The sequence below is a fragment of the Solanum stenotomum genome, chromosome 7 (assembly GCF_019186545.1).
Source record: "Solanum stenotomum isolate F172 chromosome 7, ASM1918654v1, whole genome shotgun sequence".
In the NCBI taxonomy this organism is placed as follows: Eukaryota; Viridiplantae; Streptophyta; class Magnoliopsida; order Solanales; family Solanaceae; genus Solanum; species Solanum stenotomum.
The window spans coordinates 57,161,098-57,178,316 of NC_064288.1; the positions used below are offsets into that span (position 1 = coordinate 57,161,098).

A 17,219-nucleotide genomic window follows, 5' to 3' on the forward strand; every position below is an offset into this window, starting at 1 on the left:
ACCCCACTAATTGATTTTTAAAAAATGATCTAGAAAAATAGTACGTACTTGAAAGGCAATATCTTATGTTTTCGAGATTAACTTGCGTAAACCTCGACTATTCAATAATTTTTGCAATTATAGTGTTATATTTTAGCGGTGAGAAAACAAATATTTGTTTCAAAAAAAAATCTGTGTAGCACATGGTTACAACTGTTTGGCATATGATAATAAATACAACCTATTTTTATAATTGTGAAAAATGTAGAAAATAAATTTAGGTAGTATTATCTAATATTTTTACTTTTTTTTAAAGAAAAAAAAATCAAATGTAGCTCTTATCAAATTCACTACACCTTTCAAAAAAAAATAAAATCTGAGCAGGAAGTTTTTCCAATAATAATTTAATTATAGGATACTTTGGCTATATTTACTACTTATGTTTGCCATTATTTTTTTTCCTAAGTTAATTTCATCACATTTTTAATTTTTGTATTTTTCAAGTCTGTTTTATAAATCACTTTATTATATCTTGCGTCTTTCAAAATGATTTTTCTATTCTGCAAAGCTAAAATTTATATATAATTTATCCTTCGATCCTCAAATTTCACGTATAATATCATACGAGATATATTTTTATTATTGTCTATCTTCTATGATACGACGAATACGACTTTACTCAGTTGGCTTGTGTAGACTATATCTTCATGGATAAGCTATTTTTAAACCTATATACTTTAATACTTTGTATTTTCATCCAAACAAAATGTTATCTTGCTTGTATTGCACTTATCATTTTTCATTTATTCACTCAATGAAAATCTTACACGAAACAATTGTCCCAAAATAGTTGATCTCATTAGTAAAAGGACTCTCAATTTTGATATATTAATTAAGTATACTTTTTAAATTTGAAGTGGGGGTGGGGGTAGGATGGGGGAGGGAGGGAGGGGGTTCAAAGAATGTAGATTTTAGCCTTACACACTTTTAGGGGTTGTTTTGTTCGGAACAAGTTATTCGGGAACTCTAATTAGTAGTAATATAGGAATTGTTTAGGTAGATTGTTGTGTATGGTAATTAATAATGTAAAAATTGTAATACAAGAACTTCCTACTTTAATTTAACATATTTTTATCTTTAAACGATCTAATTCTCGCATTATTAATATTTTTATTTAACATTCAATCGAACATAAAATAATACATAAATTTATGCATATACAAAAAGACATTTCAATCAAATGATATATGAGATATGTTGAGTTTAACTTTATTTACAAATTTTAGTCGATATATAGTACTGTATAGTACTTATATAATTGGTGAGTATAAATTTATCATACATTTGTTATATATTGAATATAAGCCGACAACAATAATATTTTACAATTACGACTATGCAAGTAAAATTATTTTTCGCAAACCGACTAAAAATATTAAAATCCCAAATCCCTAATATCAATGCATTTAATTATTATTGTTTAAAAGTCAGATAGTCACCATTACAAGTATGAAGTATACATCACTTGTGATGCTTAAGAAAGAGATGACAATATGTTAATGTGAAAAGGCATATATATTTGTTGAAGAAATTTCATTTTTTTGGTAGAAAATTGTACAATTAGTACCAACTCCCTTCTTATATTGAAGACCTTTAGAGTCTCTTCAATATAATCATTGATTTTTCATTCGATATTCGATATTTATATCAGGATTCGATTAAATTTGGATTCACTCGTTGTTTGATATTTATACACTCTAACTAAATTTGGATTCATGTATTGCAGGATCCTTTTCTGAGGGCGATGTTCTTAATACAATTTTTTTATTCGTAAGAATTCAAACTTGAGATATCTGAGTAAGAATTCTAAACGTAATATTTATACATATTTAATGAATCTTTCGGTACACATATACTATTTGAGCAAAAGTTATTAAATTGATTCAGTTGAACTTGTATCCGTACTTCTAGCTCCACCCTATTTTCTTTTGTGTCTTTCAATTTTCTTCCCTATTATAGAAAAAGAAATTTGTTTTATCTATTTTACTTTCTGAAAACTTCTTTTCTCAAAAATAGAAATACGTTTGAAAATTGATTTCTTAATTTCTTATGCTTTACGTACTTCCTAATTAAGAGTTACTACTACTTGAGTGATTACCATTAGAGTAAAACTTTGTCTAGTTTTAAAAAAAAGGTCACGTATAAAGTTACAAAATTCAGATATATACAGGATTTGAAGTTAGTTATAAAAATATCCAAAGTTAAGTATATTATTTGTGTAAATAAACTTCAGATATTTAGATACTTTTATTTCAAATTTGAATTGTCGTTCAAAAACTTCCGACTCTTATTTGAACTTCGACAATTCATTCATTTCATTTCACTCATGATTACCTTATTCATTTCGATAACCTAATTTAGTTTATTCCTTTTCAATCGAAACTAGTCAAAATTAAATAAAAATCTATGAAATTTGTCCAAGGCTACAAGTTAAATAATTTTATTAAACTGGCTATATATTAAATAGTAATTTAAAAATTAGCTACCGGATGTAATGTGGCTACAACTCCAAGACTTAAAGTGGACTGGCAGAGATATAAAATGGGCTCAATTTAATTTGTTAATGGGCCTGTGTGAATCCAATGTATAAAATCTTGGAATTTTTTTGGTTCGTGAACGAGAACGATAAATAGGTGATACCTCATTTTCGTTTCAATACATGTTTTTCTTTCACTTGTGATCAGATTCATTTGGTGTAAAAATAAATAGTCATTCTGGTATATCAAGTATGAAAATTTGACATTTTAAACCCTATGAAAGTTTAACGTTCTGAACCCATCTCACATATCGCTATAATTGGTAAATAAATTGAAGTGCCTAATCCTTCCGTCGATGTGAGCTCTTGGGATGATCAACTTGTCAACAACGACTCTTTCACTCGGTAACACTGGATCACCAAGACCAACTTTCATCCCTGCTCGATGGATCATAGGATGGGTAGATCTGCAGTCAAGCTCCTTTTTGCCTTTGCACTCGAGGGTCAATTTTTGTCCTGCTCCTTTCATTTCTCAAAATTTTCAAACAAAAATTAAATACTTAGAAATATCCTACATCATCTTTTGGCTGCTTAATTAACACATAAATTAATTTCTTTCCTTTTATTTTTATTTTTATGGAATAACAAACAATATTAGGAAATTTCATACGAACATTTAAGCACTTTACTTGTCACATCTCCCTTTTTAGAGGAATCAATTATGAGGTGAAAATAATTAAATTCTGGTAGGTAGTACCTACAGGCTACAGTAGAATAGCCCAAATTTTTGATAATTAATTAGAAAAAGTTTGGTCTAAAGTTTAATTAATTGTAATCAGAATAGTTCGACATAGAACATGTAAAGGATTAATTGATGGGATAATTTTGATACTTGTTACAGAGAAAAGTTAGGTATATATAATAAGGATTTTAATTTATATATACACGGTAAAAAAAAAATTACTTTACGAGTCATTTTATTTAATATGAAGTCGATTTATTTTTCAAATATGACTAAAGCGGAGCTAGAATATAGATTCAGTCGAATGCTATTGTTTTGATCCAGTTTCTTTATTTTGTCTTAAGAGATTTATTGAATACATATATGTTATTGATTTAGAATTTAGTAACTATAAAAGGACTAGAATTCAATATTCATAAATTTTAAAAAAGAAAAAAATAAATATTTATTCAAAATAGTAAGTGTGGTGGAAGTTGAGGCAGGGGCGGATCCAGCTCTTCGAGTATGACTTTTCGAGAATCTAATAGTCTTTATTCGTATTTTGTATATGAATTAAAAAAATTATTTGAGTTTTATAAATCTATAATTGTGAACTCGATTATTATTATAAATTAATTTAAAATTATTACAGAAACTCATAAACTTTAAATTCTGAATTTATTTTTTTATCGAGGGGTAATTGCTTATCTTGTTTTCAAAGAAAATTGTAAAATAACTCAAAACTATTTGATTTTTGATCAATTGCACAATCATTAAATCTCTTTAATTTGATTGTGAAAGTGTAACCTTCTACAGTTAAGAGGATATTTTTTAGAGTTATCCCTAGTCTAATTAAAAGTCAGCTGTTACATCGGAGTAATTAATTTTCTCATTAACTATTTTAAAGGGTCTTTTTTCTTTTTCTTTTATAAACCTTAAAATTTTGACTAATATTTGTTTATTATTTCTTTCGGATGAACCATAGATGGTCAATTTTAGTAGACCAATGAACAAGAATTATTTAGTAACAGACGATATATGTATTTATAGAATTATATTATATAAGTATACATTTAATATAATACATGATTAATTAAGTGGTAAAGCTATTAACAATTATGATAAATTTAAGAATATTTACGAGCAAAAACACACAAAAAATATTTGCTCAATTTAATTAATTAAAAATTTTAATATACTTAGGCCAAACCAAAATTTATCAACAACTAAGGAAATTAGAAATGACATCTTTTATTTTATATGATTTATTTGGAATAATTTGTTTTTACGTTAAATCACGTTTTAGAGGCCATCAATAAGAGGTTGAATAACTCTACTCTTCGTTCATTTTTAATTGTTCATCATATTAAAAAATATTGTTTTAAAAATATTTTATCTTTAATATCAATTATTTATGTTTAAAATTATTTTTTAAAATTAAATATTAATTAATGAAATATTAATTATTATTTTTTAAAATATGTGCAAATACCAAACCTGCCCCAAAAAAAGAAGGAATTTGAGATGAGGGTGTTCCTAAAGTCAACATTTTGTTAAAGTAAGTTATTTAATTTGATAAAATATACTCCCACTGTCCCAATTTATGTGAAGTACTTTGACTCGGCACGAACTTTAAGAAAGAAATGAAGACTTTTAAAACTTGTGGTCCAAAATGAATGATAGAAATTTGTGTGGCTGTAAATCATTTCATTAAGGGTAAAATAGACATTTTATAGTTAAATTATTACTTAATATAGAAATGTGTCATTCTTTTTGGGACTGACCAAAAAAAGAAAAGTAAGTCATGTGAATTGGGACAGAGGGAGTATTGTATATAATATACTTGAAGATAGATTTAGCAAATCAAAATTTAGTGGATTCAAATTTACTTATAATTTCATTCAGTATTACTTTTTGTTGCAATGAAAAAAAAACTGAATAAAAGATTTTAAATTTACAAGTAAAGGGAATATTTATAATCTCAACCCTAAATAACATTTTGCATGATTTATACTCTTAATTCATACTTAGTACTTAAGTAGAAGATATAAATGTACTCACTATTTCGTCCATACAAATTATGGTGAAAATCTCGATTTTGTAATTGTGATAAATCTGTGAAACGTATTGCGAAAATCTTTGAAATAAGCGAAATAAGGTGAGAGAACCCTAGATTTTCATGCCAAAAGAGAAAATTCACTATTAACATGTCACGACCCAGACCGTCGTGATTGGCACCCAAACTAATTCTCCGGTGGGAGAACCATTACTACAACCCAAACCAAGCAACTAAACAAAAAACTAAAACATTTAAGTTACGGAAGCAAGTTAAATAGCTAAAGATTGGAGTTCCCATAAACTTCCAAAAGATCTAACAACTACACAATGCAAAAAATATATCTAGAACCTGAAAGTCAATGTACCAAAACATCTAACAATGAACCAAAGTCTAAACAAAAAGGGTGACAACCCCAACTAATGAACTAACAACTAACTAGAAAAGTCTAAATCTGAAATGTGGGCATAGACGAAAGAAGAACTCATGGCAGCCTGGAAGAACTGGCTCACCCTTGAATTTGATCGGCGATCATTGATCTTCTAAGCGATGTCTGTCAATAGCCGTCTAAAGATACCATGTACTCAACAAAGAAAGAGCAAATGCAATATCAGTACATAACCACAATATACTGATAAGATCACACGGCTATCCCACTAAGTGTAACATACATAAGTCAATACAACAATATAATCACATGCATATATCAAACATATACAATATCATCATCATTTACGAACAACGAACAATTTCACATTTCTTAAGATACACAATTATATCAAATCATTGGTCCTCTCATGAAACCCAAACCCAAACTGATAGCATACCGAAACGTGGTACCCGATCCAATATTTATGCCGGAACATGGTAATCAATCCCATAATTATGTCGGAACGTGGCAACCGATCCAAGTTAGTGTGTCGAAACTGTAACACCCCAGAAATTTTTTTTAACTAAGACTCGAACCGTTCATCGTAGTGAGTGAGATTTTACCGAGGAATTTAAAATTTCTTAAGTGTTAAGGTCACTAGATGTAGCACCTTGAGTTCCAAAAAGAATTAAATTGGAAATAGCAAAATCTGAAATTTTACAAGTTAAGCTAAGTATGAGTTTTGGGTTGACTTCAAACGACCATAACTCCTAGCTCAGGATGATTTAGGTGTTCTACCAGTTACCGTAGGAAACATCTTTGAATTATCTTTCCAACGCCGCCGAGTTTGATAAGTTTCGAGGTCGGATGAGTGAGCTATGGCCTTTTGAAGTTAGGCTGTCCAGTTAAGGAAAGTCAAAACCGGGTTTTAGAGGGGTAGTTTGGTCTTTTCCTTACCAAAACAAATTTAATTCGTTTTTAGTAATATTTTAGGGGTCTAATCTGATTAGGTTCAGTTTTATAATTCTAAAATACACCTAGGGTTTTAGTTGAGAGTTCAAGAAGAGAAAAGAGGAGAAAGAGGAGAAAAGAGGAGAGGATCAAGCGTTCGTCGAGATTTTTGCGTGTTGTAGCGGATTTTCGCCATGGATTTGATCCCTAAGAGGTATGTAAGCTTCCATAGTGTTGGGTTCTTTCACCCACACGCCAATCATGATTTATTCAGCGTAATTTCGTTCTTGAAATTTATGGATTTAAGTTCTTGATGAGTTCTTGAAGTTTATTAAGTTTTGAAGTAAGATTCTGCTTAGGTCAACTTTAAACGACCATATCTCTTAGAATATTAAGAGTTACGTGAGCCATAACCTATCCAATTAAAGGTAATTGAATCTACTTTCCAACCCCACCAATTTCACGTCAATCCAATATCTGAGTAAAAAGTTATGACTATTTTAGTAACCTATACAGTGCTGTTACGAATTAGCCGACGGGAAAATATTGAAAATAATCGGTTTTTGTCTTTTTACCTCCAAGAAAACCATCAACGAATTTCTTGACTAATAAAAAGCTCAAAACAATCAGATTTTCATCTTCACTCATGAAAATCATAATTTTTGGCTATAGAGATTTTAAGAAACTAACTCGAGAATCTCAAGAAAGGTCTTCTTGATTGTTTACCTTCAAGCTAGGGTTTCAAGGCTTCTAATCAAGTTCTTCTTCAAGATTCTTAAAGATTCTTCAAGATTCTTCAATAATCTTGTTCTTCTAGGTATGTAAGGCTATCATAGTGTTGGACTAGTTCGTCCTCACACCCTACATCTACTTTCAGATCAGTAAAAGAGTAATCTAGGAAACTTTCCCTAGATTTGAGTATTCTTGAGATAAGTTGATTTTGAGTTCTTGAATTCACGTTTCTTTTAAAAGTTATATTCCTAATTATCGAATAGCTATATTGTTATTGAGATCCTTCATATCATGAATCATAACTCTTGAATTCATAATTCAAATTCAAGAGAGAGTTAAGAGTAGAGTTCAAGGAAGCCTTTGAGTTCAATTGTGAATCCTTTGAGATCAACTATCGATTTGAACTAAGTTTTGAGGAAGTAAGTCAGAGAATGAGAAGAGTCACATACATGAGTTTCATAATGTTATGTAGACCTACGAGTCAAGTCGTTCATGCCCATAAATTCCGCATGAACTCCAGAAGTTGAGTATCTTTGAGAGGAGTAGTATCTTCAAGTTCTAAGTCTTGAGTATTGAGTTCCTAATCCCCTTTGAGATTATATTTCTAAGCATGGGACTATTACATGTTACCCATAAAGTCTTTGAGTTGAATTGTTCATGCCCATAATTCCGCATGAATCCTATAAGTCGAGCAGTCTTGAGAAGAGAAGTATCTTTGAGTCTTTGAGTTGAGTCGTTCATGCTTATAATTCCGCACGAACCCTCTGAGTTGAGCATTCTTGAAATTAGTAATATCATTGAAGTTCTTGAGTTCCAAGTATTTGAGTTCTATCTATGGTTATTGAAAACCTTGCATTGAGTAGTTCATGTCCATAATTCGGTATGAACCATATTTTAAGAAGTCTTTTACAAACGTTTTAACTTTGTTTTAAGACTTAAGTTTTGAGTTCAGTAAAGAGTAAAGAGTAAAGTTTGAAGTCTTTTTCTTCAAAAGTATATGGGGACTAAGTATTCCCAAAGAGTTTATAAATGTTTTCACATTTAAATAAGAACGGAAACTGAGATTTCCAAAGGGCCTTCGGGCTAGTTTTCAGAAAAGAGTAATAGCTTTCTAAATGAAGCAAGCAGGGAAACTGAGATTTCCAAGATAGCCTTTGAGCTAAGTTTTTGAGCAATTATCTCAAATCAGCAGAAAGAAGTATGTTTTTAAAACATAAGAGCTAGTATATTTTTGGGAGTAGTATTGAGCACCGATATGGGGGAGAGTTTAGACAACTCACAGCCTCCATAAACCATGTAGCCACCATGGGTAGAAAAGGGTCATACTTTTTAGATGAACCTTTTTCGAAATAGACTAGTGGATCCATTAGGCAGTTCAGGTCCTATACCTTTGGCCGGGTATAGGATGCGCTGGCAGCGTGAGGTAGATCGCTGTATCATCACTATAGCTCTTATGTGATGGTTGTCGGTTAGAGAAACTCCCACAGAAGTTATTGTATTTTTATATACATCAGTTTATTGTATTTTTATATACATTTCAGAGTTATGTTGTATCCTTGCATACACACAGATTTCACAGCATGTTTTTAAACAGTTTGTTTCTTTATATTGCACTTGTTTTAAATTGCTTTATATTGAAATGAGTTCAGTCATATTGAGTTGAGTATTCAAAGTTGAGTATCCAGAGTTGAGTATCCAGAGTCGAATATCATATCTTTGAGTCGAATATCATATCCTTGAGTTGAGTATCTAATCTCTGAGTTGAGTATCTTATCCTTGAGTACTTCTGAGTTGAGTAAGTTTGAGTAGTTTGGAGTATTCCTTGAGTTGAGTAAGATTGAAAAGAGGCAAGTATGTTTCCTTTTTATCAAGTTTCAAGCTTATGTTTATGTTTTAGAATTCCCCTTACATGCTCGTACATTCCACGTACTGAGCCATTTGGCCTGCATCTTTTCATGATGCAGACACAGGTATTCAGGATCATCAACAGGAGCTTCGTTGATACATCCGAGAGTTCGAGTTAGCTATGGTGAGCCTCATTGCTTCCGGAGGATTCCATTTACTTTCAGTTGTTAGGAGGTCGTGGGTATTGTCCAGACTTCCATCATTGTCATTTAGAGGCTTCATAGATAGACAGTAGAGTTTTAGAAGTCTTCATTTATTTTGTTAAATGTTTTAAAGACTAAAGTTGCCTTTTTATGGCGAGTTGTATATATTTTATTATACATAGTTTTCTTTGGACTTAAAGTTTGTATTTAAGTCTTATGAACTTTTATTTCAGTTTTTAAGCTTTGTATGCTTGAATCAGTTTTCCACTTGTAGTCAGCCAGGATGAGGGTTCGCTTGGGGACCAGCAATGGTCTTCGAGTGCCGGCCACGTCCAGGGTGTAGGCTCGGGTCGTGACAGAAACGCAACACCCAATCCATTCAACAAGCCACAATCACAATCACAAAGTACATTCTCATAATCATACAATCAAGTCATGATTCGTAGCATCCATCATTCATATATCCTCATTTATAATTAATGTGATCAATAATGCAACATTCACATACATACATGTATCATAATGAAGCAAAAACAAACATACATCACACAATCATAGAATCACAGTCATCACCTACCTCGAAACAAGCTTGAAACTTTCCTAAGAAACTTGATCCTTCCCTTTCCGGATTCGTTCCGCTTGTTCTTAGTCTACAAACAATCAATCTAATACGAGAATCAATAAACAATCACTAATTACCCGAATTACTAACAATTCTAACAACCCTAGATCATACTCATGATCCCAATCTCCCAATTAGGGTTGTTTCCATCATAAATTCCAGATCAAAACCCTCCCCCATCGATAATTACCCATTAGATTACGTTCTACGGATCGAAAAATAGATTCGGGGAGTTAAAATCTTACCTTTAGCCTCAAGAATGGTGGACAGTTGTCAAGAAAAGATCTGAGTTCATTCCTTAGCTCTCAAATTCAAAAATTACAGAATAAAATATTTTTGGGGTTTATTTACGACTTTAAGTCGCGTCTGGCCCACCACAGTGGTCCTCACCTCGCTACAGCGGCCCTGCCCTGGCGATCGAAATCACCGCCAAAGCGGCTTGCACGAAACAGTGAGCTATTTTAATAATTTCTACACCCCCATTTCACAACACACCTTTAACCAACGACACTCAGAAACTCCCCGTTCACGCTAAGATCAATTCTGGGAGTTCTACTCACCCGAATTTAATTCTATAAAGTCGTACGGATTCCTTAACGACTTATCTATCTACTCATGTGATCAAAATCATAATTAGATCACCAAATTGCTACCAGATTTCTCTAGACTTTAATGACTCCAATTTAGTCCAAATCTGGACTAGGTTGAGAAATTCCAAGTTATTACGAAAAAGTTTTTCGACCCAAATTTTTTTCCCGTTGACTTTTCTATAATGACGGAACCCGGTCGTTACATAACCGATTTTATCAAATTTCTTTTCAAATCCGATTTTTTAAAATCAAAATCTGATTATAAAACATAATATTATTATATGATTTGGCCAATTGGCATAAGTATGAAAACCTAATATAAAAGAAAGTATAAAACTATTCGGAGAAAAACTCTCTCCTTAAACAAAACTCTTTAACGACTATTTTATGGATGCTCTAATGTTGTGGTATGGGAAGAGATGTCTTCAAATTATAGAGTTCCAATTTTTTTCTCCAAGAAAAGAATAACCAAATATGGAAGAAGATTATATTTTTCTGAATAAAAACAATTATGATAATTATGCTTTGACTTTCCTCGAATAAAAAGTAAAATTTCAATATGATAAGAAGGATAAAAAAAATCAAAGTAAAATCCTAACAAGTAAATTTTGTCACTTTCATAAACTGTGAAAATTGAATTAAATAAATCTAGTTTTTAGCCCTTAAATTTGATAAGATATTGAAAAAGGAAAGCAAAGAGGTGTGATGTCAAGAAATACTTTAAAATTTTAGTGAATTTGAATTTTAAAAATATAGAAGAGTATGATATTAAAGCCAAAAAACACATTTGTTTGGATATTAAACATCAACAATGACTTCTAAAAGATAAGTTGATTGAGACAATCAAATAGTGAAAATCATTAAATGAAAAATAAAAAAAAATAAAATCCCCACAAGTATTTCTCTTGATTTTTTTTACCAATTATACACTCGTTTGATTAGGAAATAAGTTATTTCAAGATAATTATTGTAAAATTAGTTATTCTATCATTCACATGGGATAAAAACAACACGACAATCCCTTAATAACTATTTTTAGAATAAGTAATTCCGCGATTTTATCCAATGCAAACATGGAATAAATTCATCACTAATGGATATTTTTTTTACCATATTTTTTTCAAATACATTATAAATATTTTGCATTATTAACTATTGCGACTTATAATAATTCTTATATAGTTTCTAGATATGTAAATTCTCTTTAAAAAAATAAAAAATTTATATTCAAATTCACACCTAACATCAGTTAAGTTGACTCTCACTTTACGAAACAAGTCAAACAAATTTGAAACATAAATGTAATTACTATGCATTGAAGTTATAGCAACAACTATAAATCATTATGCGGGTAAAGTTTTTTTATCCAATCTAAAAATGATAAATATTTGTTGGGAAAATGTGCCTACGATATTTAAAATATTCTACATATAGTTTTAACTATTTTGAGTTGTATAGCAAATCAAAAATGTGATTTCAACTATATGATAATTGAAGATTAAGTTATATACCTAACGAGCTTGATAAGTTTAGTGAGATGATATTGTAAGCTCAGTCAATAAAGCCCGCAATGAGAAGGCCCATTAGGTTTCATCATTTGCAATTAGGTACTCCACTCTAACTCTTATATAAGACACTTATTTGACTCTTTGACGTCATCATAACAAGATAGAGTGAGGTTGTCATCTCATAGACGCCGTCACAACAAGATAGGAATATCCAGTTTGTCTACTTGTCTACGATTCAAAAAGACTTAAACAGGTACTCCATTCGATCTTAATAACTTTTAATTATTTTACCTCCTATTATCATGTTTGATCTAAAATTTTATTATGTAAATTATATATAAAAAGAATCCTCATTTTTATAAATGTTTGTTATGAAAATGTTCCAATCAAATGGCCCCACCTTCAAGAAACCAACATTTTAGGACCTCATCTCATGTGATTGGCATGTTATCCCTATTTATTTTTGTCTTTTTAGGGAAGATTTAATTTTAATTGAAAACTTGGAAAATTAAAGGAAATGAAAAATAGAAAAGGAAAGTAAATAAATAAAAAAATCCATATCTTTCAAAGAATTATGATAAGAACTAGAAATCAATCACATGAAAAATGTTGTCACTTCATTGTTGTGCTAAAGTTCATGCTTCTTAGTAATGACAAAGTTTTTAAAACAAAATTTAAAATTATATTTAGTGAGGTAAACATGACAGGAAAAGAAACAATTCAAGTCAAGATGACACAATTTAAATTGTATTATTATTAGATCAATTTTTTGCTATATAAATGGATTAGATTGAATTGAAAATACAGATTCAACATAATTAAATCGTTCTGACTTAAATTAGATATTTATCTTAAATTATTAATTGAATTTACTCTTTTAAATAGAGGGAATAGTTTTTTAATTTGGGTCACATGCTTTTTTTTTACATCACGTGAAATATTACCCACTAACTTTAGTAGATTATTATTTTCTTATGGAACCCAAAGTCTCTTACTAACTTTTTTTTAATTGTTTTTTTTTTTTATTGATGGTTTGTTTATTTTTATTCTTTTTTTTGTTTAGGTTATTTTACCACACCAAAGAAGTAACTTAAAACATTTTAAATTGACTATTTTTGACTAATAAAAGGATTGCTTCATATTCTCTAAATCCTGAATAGCATAGCGAATAAATACTTTATTCTTTTATTTATTTAAATAATTAAAGATTTTTTAAAGTAAAATAACAATTCATTTTCTTTTTTATCAGTTTAATAATTTTGAAAACTCTACCCCCCCCACCCCACCCCCCCTTACCAAAGTTTAATCATCTGAAAAGCAAAGTGCTTACATATGAGAAATTTGTCTATTCCGAGGACTCCACTCCACCCCCACCAAAAAAAAAAAAATCAAGACAAATAATGAAATAAATATAGAAGATCAATTTTTTTTATTTAAAAATAAAAGAAGTAAGTAATTTAATTGAGATTTAACCTTTATACTTATAGGAGATTAGGTCATGATGCATTATAAAGGTTGTTTTAATTATGACTCTTTTCCCTTGAGATTTATAGAATATAATATATGAAATTGATAAATAAAGTGTAGAATTTTTTTGTAACTTTTTTTTATTTTTAGTTTATTCAAATTATAGAAAATTATTTCCTCGTACTTATTAAATCTATCACACCAAGACAACAATTATTTGACAAAAGATTATTGTAATCGTTTGGTCACTTATTACAATCATCATAAAATAACAAATTCATAATTTCTTAGATCTTTCTCTTCCACCCATTTCTCCCTTTTCTTAGACATATTTTATAATTCATTTATCTTCCAATTACCACCATATTGTAAAGTGATTATACAAAAATTATACGCGATTAATATTTACATCAATAATAATAAATTATTTCAAGATCTCACGTAAATTTCGATTGAATAACTATATGATCAAACGATACCTATCTTCTCCAAACTTCACTTTTGTAATCAGATTATTTTTTGTATTTATAAGTATTTAATAATTTATGTATTAAGATCTTCCTCATATATTAATTGACTTGACCTCTAATAAAGTAGTAGTTTTTTTCTTTCAATAATACAACAAAAGTTCCCAAAGTTTCATTTATTTTAATTTTACCCCCATTAGTTTTACAAAAATACAAAGAGGTACTAAAATGGGGACCTCCAGGAGCAATGCTAAAGACACGGAGCTAGCACCGCTGGCTCTAAATTCTATTACACCCAATATCATTACCCTCAATTCAACATTATATTACAAAAATACCATACCCCTTAATTAATTCATAATTCCAAAAATATCCATCATCTTTCAATTCCCAAAACACCCTTCTAGCGGCAAAAACGCCAGGACTTTAATGTCATTTCAAACAAACTTCATTATCCATTCCAATCCATTAAACCCAATGGCATTTTAGATATTAATTAACAAACCAAGGGTAAATTCATTAATTAGGTATATATATACACACTTGTTGCCCTTTTCAGTTTTTTTTCCTCTATATAAATCTTTCATTCCCCCAAACTCTCTCTCTTCTCTCTCTCTCTATATCTCTATTTCTCTCCGGTCGTAATTCCTCCTCTACCGCGGCGGAGCCACCGCTAAAACCACCGTCCGTACACCGGAATCTACCGTTTCTTGCCGGAATCCGGCGATCTTTGTCTAGATCTTTCGTCGACTTACCGTCAAACTCACTGCCCTTTCTTTCTTTTCTTCTTCTCCAGTAATTTCTCTTCAATTTTTCTTTTTTACTGTATTTTAAATTGAAAAAAATATATATATATATTTTTATTTACTTACTTTTTTATTTTATTTCTTCTCAACGAGAAATGTACCTGTTGGAGTGAATTTACTTTTCTAACCTTTTGCTTTAATTGTATCTTTCCAAACCCCATAATTCCTTAACCGTAACTTCACCTTTTTTTCCTTTTTTATCGCTTTTTTTATTTATTTAAAAGTGTGGTGACGTGGCATGCTGTAGATTAAGATTGGACGGCTAGGATGAATTATCACTCACGGCGAATCTTAACTCTTGACGAGTCATCACGGAAGCGAAAAGACCGAGACACGTTTTATTCGTCTCCAAGACCGTCAAATCCACTAACGCCCGTTAGTAATGCTAATCTTACGACGTCGTTCGCTAAACCCGACCCGAAGAAGAAGGGTCAAATGCCTAATTCAGTTTTAGCCGGGTATATGGCTTATGAGTACTTAACTAAAGGAACTTTATTGGGTCAGAAATTTGACCCGGCTCGACCTAGAGCTGCTGCTCCGGTTAATGCTTTAGCTGACCCGAAGAAGAGAAAGTCCAGCCCGGAAGAGTCGGACCCGAAGCCGAATCAGAATTATGTTGAGATAGCGACCTTGTTGAGGAGTGATGGGACCCACATTCCTGGTATTGTCAATCCGACGCAGCTGGCACAGTGGATTCAGATGTGACATTTTAAAAAAAGGCGGAGGCGTGAGATGAGACGAAATGCAGCAAAAAAAAAAAACATATGGTTTTATTATTGTTATTGTTGTTTTGATTATTAAGTACTTTTTTGTTTATGTTGATGATTTTGGTTATTGATGAATTTTGTGTTGCTGTTATTAGATGACTCATGAATGTTATGTGCTGGCTATAGACGGCCAGCTTTCATATATACTATTATATTGTTTATTTCTTTAATTAATGAGTTTTACTGTATATTTTATTTGTGATATATAGATATTAGGTTGTTATTAATTTGTCATGATATTTTCATGATTTTGGGATGTGTGTACAGACCACTATATTCATGCATCGATCATCGCATATGTGCATGCAAACCGTTTGCATGGACGTGTAAATGTGTCTTGGGTGGGTGGGTGTGTGGATGGTGTCCCGTGAGGGTGAGCTAATCCCGAAAATCCGTCCTTAGTATGGATTGCAGGTTGTAATCCGTTTATATGAAGTTAGAATTGCTAGTAATCGTCGGTCAATTATATGACTGTGAATTTGTTTCTAAACCTTGCATACACTGACAGGAGCTGGCCATGTCCGAAGTCTTTTATCGTAACTGCAAAGAGAGAATGCTGAAGACAGGGTTAGCTAGCTAGTGACTGGAGTGTGTGTATGTGTTTAGGTGGGGTGTGGGGGGTGAGATGAGATATTACATGATTTATTTTTATATCTCAATTTAGTATATAGAGATTTAAGATATTTAATATTCGTGCTAGTTACTATGAAAAAAAAATAAAATATGTGCTTTGCTTTGGTACCGGGAAAGTAAGCAACTTCTGTTAGAGTCAGAGCTTAAATCGAATTGATATGTCATATGCAATATCTATTAATAATGGTTTATTATCTCCCGATCTTCATTGATTTAGACTCCTTTCCCCTTCTCAATTGTGAAAAGATAGAGACGGTCAGTCCCAAAGATCCCAAAGAATGGAAACATAAATCAAGTCACTACTCATCTTCTCTTAAATGTGTAACTCGAGCTACTAAAGAGAAGTAGGATTCAAGTCAATCCATCCTATTTCAATTATGTGTATTGGGTTTTAAACACTATTGGGTAAGAGTAGGTCCTTGCAAAATACCGAGCCGACAGAGTCAAGGACCAATAACAATAGCAAAAGAGGGCTGGACATTACTTGTGCGAGTGAAATAACCCAAAGATATACTAACAAATAGACTATCTATGTTTTATGATAATTAAAATGCGCTCAAATTGACCAGACACCGTACCAATAACTCTATTTCATTAACTAAAAGTCTCAAAGTTATTATTATGATCATAAATGAGAACTGCTCATGTTTTAGTTATATTATGTAAGATGATTGGTAGAATGTGAAATTCTATGTTTAAATATTCTGTATGTTGATGATCGATATATCCGTTGATTAGTTCATGGGGAAATGAGTATAATTGGACACAGTTTAAAGTTATGATTATTAATCAATTTCTTGTACCTAAAAGTAAAAAGTAGTCATCTCACCAATAGCTAAGCTAGAAATTTTATTATTGTTATTTAAGAATATATAATTTTTCGATAAAGAGTATTTAATTAATTATTCTTCATTCAGTTGATTATGTGGCCACATTGTTGGTCATTACTATCTACATAGATATTTA

The 17,219-nt window shown here is 30.8% G+C and overlaps 1 protein-coding gene across 1 annotated transcript; it reads left to right on the forward strand.

Moving 5' to 3' along the window:
* Positions 1-14,625: 14,625 nt before the first annotated feature.
* On the forward strand, positions 14,626-15,794 carry LOC125870878 (uncharacterized). Its single transcript, XM_049551427.1, has one exon. It carries the CDS (start codon positions 15,121-15,123, stop codon positions 15,556-15,558), a length of 438 nt encoding a protein of 145 aa, XP_049407384.1. The 5' UTR covers positions 14,626-15,120; the 3' UTR covers positions 15,559-15,794.
* Positions 15,795-17,219: the final 1,425 nt, after the last annotated feature.

What these genes read in the sequence shown, in the direction of transcription:
- LOC125870878 (XM_049551427.1), top strand. Translation starts at nt 15,121, where the DNA reads ATGAATTATCACTCACGGCGAATCTTAACTCTTGACGAGTCATCACGG.